Below are 5,979 nucleotides of genomic sequence, written 5' to 3' on the forward strand. Positions count from 1 at the left end.
GGCAGAACTATTCTATTAGCGGAGGGAAGGGGAACAAATAGCCGATGGTAAACAGATAGGCGTAAAGAGCACATTATCCTGGACGGTGGACTCGTACTTCATCGTCACCTGCAGGAACTAACTCCAAGTGATCGGGAAGGTTGAACTTAGCCTTAAACTCGGCTAAATGCTCAACCATCATCGTGGATTGAAACCTCTCGGTCACCACTTCCGGTGGCTTGTGGAAATCAGGTTTGGCATCAAGTTATCAAAGTACAATCTCCTCCACCAAAGGGAGAGTTTACTCCTTAACGGCGACAACGACGTCTTCCCCTTGAGCGGGGAACACGACGGCCAAAGGAACATAATGATCTTCCACATTGGTATAAAATGAAAGGTTTGACATTGTTATGGAGGTTAGTAAGAAAATAGAAGAAGAAATCAGAAGTGTGATGAAATCTTATGAAGAAGGAGAGGAAATTCCAAAGGAGAAGTGAAGAGAGTGTAAAACTTGAATCTCAACAAACCCTTCCTATTTATAGAGTTTGAGGCACCAGAATCGAAACGTTTTGCCATAATTGGCACAAAGATCGAAATGGCAGAGCCAATCCAAGGTCAAGCGAGAATCGACGCAACGCGTCGGGAATCAGCGTCATCATGACGTCATGACATCACTTCTTCTCTTGGATCAAATGGTTCCAGCAAGCCACCGGGGAAATCTAAGGGTTTAAAATGTGCGGCCCACAGAGAGCCACGTCGCCTGCTCGCCACAACAAAGACGACCAATGTTATCTATTCAGCGAGCTCGACCATAAAGATGACCATGAACGACATTATCCACTCATTGAACTCACCCATGAAGAAGACCTCAACAAGTGGAGGGACTAACTGTAAGAGCCAAATTTATCCTAGTTACATTATGGCCGAATTAACATTAGGAGAACCTTCAAAGGCTGCCACGCATCATTGGTATGAATTCGACAAATACCGAAGGCAAGGTCGAGGAGCCAAAAGAGACCGAGGTCAAGGACGAACACTCTCATTTAACGGAGTGATAACGGCTAGTTTTAGGGATAATACTTTAAACAGAATATTCTAGTGAATATTCTCGGGATCTGTACTATTAGGGTTTTGTGGCACATATCCCCTTATAAATAGAAAGAGACAGAGTTATAGTTTGGGATTGAACACTCATTTGTAAAAGAACACTTTAACATTTTGTAGAGATTCTTGCTTTATTACATACATACAAAAGAGACCTTTTTCTTGAGAGCCCTGTCTAGCTTTTCTCCCACGATCCAAGGAGAACCCGAATATTCAAAGGCTCATCAATCGTTTATCATTGTCAGAAGGAATATTACACGACTTCATCCCCTTTTTCGGTCATCTCTATTACATTTATTTACATAAATACCATAACACACCATTTATTGCTATTTAATGCTATTTACTTCGTATTTGTACCGTCAAGTGTTGTTTATTATTATATGTCCATCACTGTTACCACAAACCTTGGGACATTCTGCCACAACTCTAATTGAATAATCTAGTGGATATATTATTATTGGCTAAGACTTAACCTTGTTTTATTATGAAAATCTAATTGTTTAAACCTAGATCTAAATTTTAGGTCATGTAATTCTCAAAAATGGTATTTTTATGGTCCAACAAGAATTAAAATGGAAGTCTATATTATTACAACCTGCACTGTTGCTCATGCATGTTTCACTTTCTTCTTCCACGTTATGCCTGTTCTTGGGAAGTGCTAACTGATTACTTACGGAATCCTAAATCTATTTTTAATGTTCAGAATTATCTACGTGTTCAGGTCAACAGTTTCGAAATCACTGGTTGCAGTTATTGGGATCTTTGAGCTAAAACAAGATCCAGTAGACGAAAAATGCATTTGATATTCCTTCTAAGTTGTATCACATTTTATGGTGCAATCTGGGTCTTAAATAATCCTTGGCACATATTACTTTCTCAAATCCAGAGGAAAAAGAAGCGAAATTAAGTCTTGCACCAGCCAAACAAATCCATACAACATAATTCCATACTTACCTACATACATCAATTCATCAAAACAAAGACAGAGACTTACAACCAAAAAAACTACAAAGAAAATTAAACCTCATCCAATAATTGGTGAAGTGGAAGTGAAAGTCACAGAAACGTTCGGCAGATTAACAGAAGTGATCTAGCTTAAATCAAATTAAAACACTAGTAGCTCCCGTAGGAATTACACTTAAAAAGACTGCTACAACTGCAGCAGCCACTACTGTTCCAGAGATTGAAAGCTGGGGTCCGTTCTTGAATCCGTTGGAGGAATCCTTTTTAGTGTCGGGCGACGATGATGAAGAAGCCCCAGCAGGTGTGGCCACCGGGGTTTTGGACGCAGTAGATGTATTGGTGAAGATGGCATAATCAGGAGAATTTGAAGGAATGTTGAGTAACTCTGCGCTCATCAACATGAAAATTAATACTACTATTACTTAGAGAAATAAGTAGCTAAGAGACATGGTAAAATGCATCACATGATTATGCATGACTTGAGTAAATTTGATGGTAAAAAAGTCTAGAATAAAATCTACAAAGAATGTTATTGTTAAAAAAAATTTCTACTTCCAGATAACATAAATGAAGCAACATGGACAGTAGAAAAATTCATCTAACTGATTATAACTTGCTTGGGATTGATACATCATATCGTTTTTTGTATTTCCTGTTAACATATTTGTTTTGCTACAACTGAAAAATTCCCTATCTGTTATCTAGTTAGTCCCAAACTCCCAATTGAAGCAAAGTTTTGGAACTCTAGAGAGTATGTATCCGCATACCAAATGCATTATCTTCATCCATTTTATTTCAAAAATGGACTTTCTATCTTTCAGAATCACTAGGGTTTTCTACTCTCCTTTCACTTATACCAGACTTTAATTCTTGGCACGAGTCAAAATGGTAACGTGTGAGATGTCACCGCTACACATTCTTTTCTACACTTCCTTTACCGGTCAAAAAAGGGCCTCGAGCTAGCTCCAAGTGACATATTCTTTTATTGCAAACCAACATTTTTTCAAAGTTCAAAATCAATGAGATGGTCCATATATTATTAATTACAACTGACGGGCTAAAAGTTTTAAAAGGTGTTTTCAGGGCAAGCCTGGGGCTAGGCGCACCAAAAACGCCCCGAGGCGATGGTGTAGGGGCGAAAGTCTCAAGAGGCGTACGCCCAGCAATTTGGGGCATATGCCCGGGCGTTCGGGGCGTACGCCCGAGCGTTTGAGGCGCGTTTTTGTAGTGAGGCGTAAGCCCTAGAGACTTTTTCAAATTAAAACAAAATTTATTGGATAAGTCCTTCATATAGTACCCAAATTCTCAAAAGCCTTCTTGTAATTACTCAAAAGTTTTAAAAATGAACTGAAATGTATTAAATTTAAAAGTTAAGACCCTTTTATATTGATTAAGGCCCTAATTTATGGTCTTTCCAATTCTTTATTTTGTTCGCTAGTATGCTAGTATCTCCCAAAATAATGAATATTCAATTTTTTTTTACAAATACAAAGAGAACTCCATTCTCCTTCATAGCAGCAAGTTCAAAGTTCAAAATGCAGGTCGCATCCTTTTTGTTCCTCCATGTAGAAAATTTTATTCTTTTCCACTCAAGTTACTTGTGCTTGTAAGTAGCATATAATAAATTATTTTGACTAGTTTTTTGTGGGGATGAAGCACATCTATATATATATATATATATATATATATATATATATATATATATATATATATATATATATATATTACATATTTATAGTTTTCTTTAATTTTTATGAATTTTTACCTGTTTATAAATATTTACTGCAATGATATTATTTAATAAAATATTAAAAATTAAATACTCATGGGGCTTACGCCCCGTGCCTCGGGGCTTTCGCCTCGCTGAGGTATATGTAAAATACCTCGCTTACGCCCACGCCTTTTAAAACACTCATACAGACTAGAAAGGTAGATTCAATTCATTTTAAGAAAAAAATGAATAACCAAAATGACCGAGTGTATTAAATTCGATCAGTGTTAAAAATGACTTATCCTATACCCTATATATGGATAATGTCCATGCATGGTGAAAACTAAGGAACAAGAAAGGCAGAAAAATGTCAACATGAGTGCGCGTTTCCTAACAAAATGTCATTGAATTAGTTAACCTAGATTTTAAGAATTGACTTAGTTCAACTTCGATAAACATTTTTCAGTTGCTTCATGTTTACTGTAGCAACAATGAAACAAATTATTTAGAAACAGACCCTTTTTCCAAACAAGCTTTTGTTCCCCAGGGATATACGTTCAATTACAATTCCTCTGTTTCAATTTACGTTTATACGTTCAATTACAATCCCTCTGTTTTAATTTATGTTGATACATATTTATATTTGAAAATAATTTCACTTTAGACTTTTCAATTTTTTCCATTGTCTTTAATGAATAGCTCTTATTACCGCACAAATTGAAAGTACCACGAAAGCTTTTACATACTCTTTAAGCTTGTAAGGTTCATATTTTTCTCTTTTCTTTATAAATCCTGTGCCGATAAGAGGAAGTAGCTCTTAAAAACAATTCACAGCACACCCAGTAAGTCAAACAACGTGCTAGATCACCAAAAGGAAGAAAGAACTGTTAGGGTTTTACCTGAATTTTAATCTATTATGACTCTCGGGAAAAAAGAATTTAAAAGGAATAAATCTCTCTTTTCCTGAAGGAGAAGTTTTGTACTCTTATAAAATAACCGTTTTCTTCTCATGACAAGAACAACAACAATAACCTCTACAATGAGTTTTGTGTAGCTCTCAATATTTTTTATATTTTTATACTAGGTTTTATAGGTAGGTTAATTGACCAAACCTCATTATAATATCCTATTTTAGTATAATTCTTTTGTGATCTAATTTGTCCACCAAGCTTTGTATTGTTAGCTTCCGCATATACCATGTTATTTTCGATCCCAACAAGAGTTACATGGAAAAGAATTCACGTAGAAAAAAGATAGGGAGATAAAAGAAATTACTAATACAGTAAGTATATACACTGTTTGTGTACAAAAATATTTTACACTATCAGCAAATTTTAAAAATAGCATAAAGCTCTTTTATTTTTTTAATTATGTGACAGGTAGAAGTTAAACTGAGTAAGAGATTATCATGTTATACAAGAGAAAGCTTACTAGGGCAGTTAGAGATGCTGGCATTACTGAGCTTGCAAGCAGAAGGAAGCTGAAGCAATTTATCTTCTTGAATGCCCATGCTCTTCAACTCTGGACTTGATCCTTTATGTATCTGTTCTATTATGTAACAAAGACAAACCGGGTCCTCATCTTTTATATCCTCCGCCGCATCGCAGCACTCCTTCGACGGCGCCGGTGCTTTCCCCGTCGCGTAAGTTAAACACGCCGCTACCTTTTGAAATTCTGCCCCACACTTTTGACTAAGGCTTTTGTCATCATCTCCATTAGCCAACCCACATGAAAAGACCATTAAAATCGCTAAACCGATAAATTTATATGCACTTCTCATTTTCTCAGCAACTTGAAAAAGGAGGAGGAGGAGGAGGATTTTTTGTAGCAAAATGTAGAGGTTTATTTCTTGATAATTATGGGGACAGTGTGAGTTTGGGCAGGAGTGAAGTCTTTGTGGGGGTTATAAATAGGAGTTATTAATGCATAGATGAATTAATGGGCCGAATAATAAAGATGGGGTAGTTGGACAGTAATTAATGACACAATGGGCTGGTTGTCAGCATGTGAAGCGGGATGGTCTTAAATGAAAGTTGATCTGTCGTATCTCAATCTGATTACGCGTGATTGCGTTGGGTTTTCATGAGTTTATCACTACACTCGTCTTTTACACTGACCTTTTTTTCCGGAAAATTAACGGAAGTCCCCATTCGGCCCAAAAAAAAAAACAAAAACCCAAAAATATTTATTTTAAAAGATATTAGCATACCTCATATCTG

General features: G+C 36.3%; 1 protein-coding gene across 1 annotated transcript; it reads right to left on the reverse strand.

The window, feature by feature from the left end:
• Positions 1 to 1,974: 1,974 nt before the first annotated feature.
• On the reverse strand, positions 1,975 to 5,649 carry LOC107778688 (non-specific lipid transfer protein GPI-anchored 1). Its single transcript, XM_016598976.2, is given in 3 exon segments — positions 1,975 to 2,212; positions 2,214 to 2,434; positions 5,192 to 5,649. Coding segments are annotated over 3 exon segments (591 nt in total). The 5' UTR covers positions 5,541 to 5,649; the 3' UTR covers positions 1,975 to 2,191.
• Between the last annotated feature and the right edge of the window lie 330 nt (positions 5,650 to 5,979).

Source organism: Nicotiana tabacum, chromosome 15, assembly GCF_000715075.1.
Source record: "Nicotiana tabacum cultivar K326 chromosome 15, ASM71507v2, whole genome shotgun sequence".
Lineage (NCBI taxonomy): Eukaryota > Viridiplantae > Streptophyta > Magnoliopsida > Solanales > Solanaceae > Nicotiana > Nicotiana tabacum.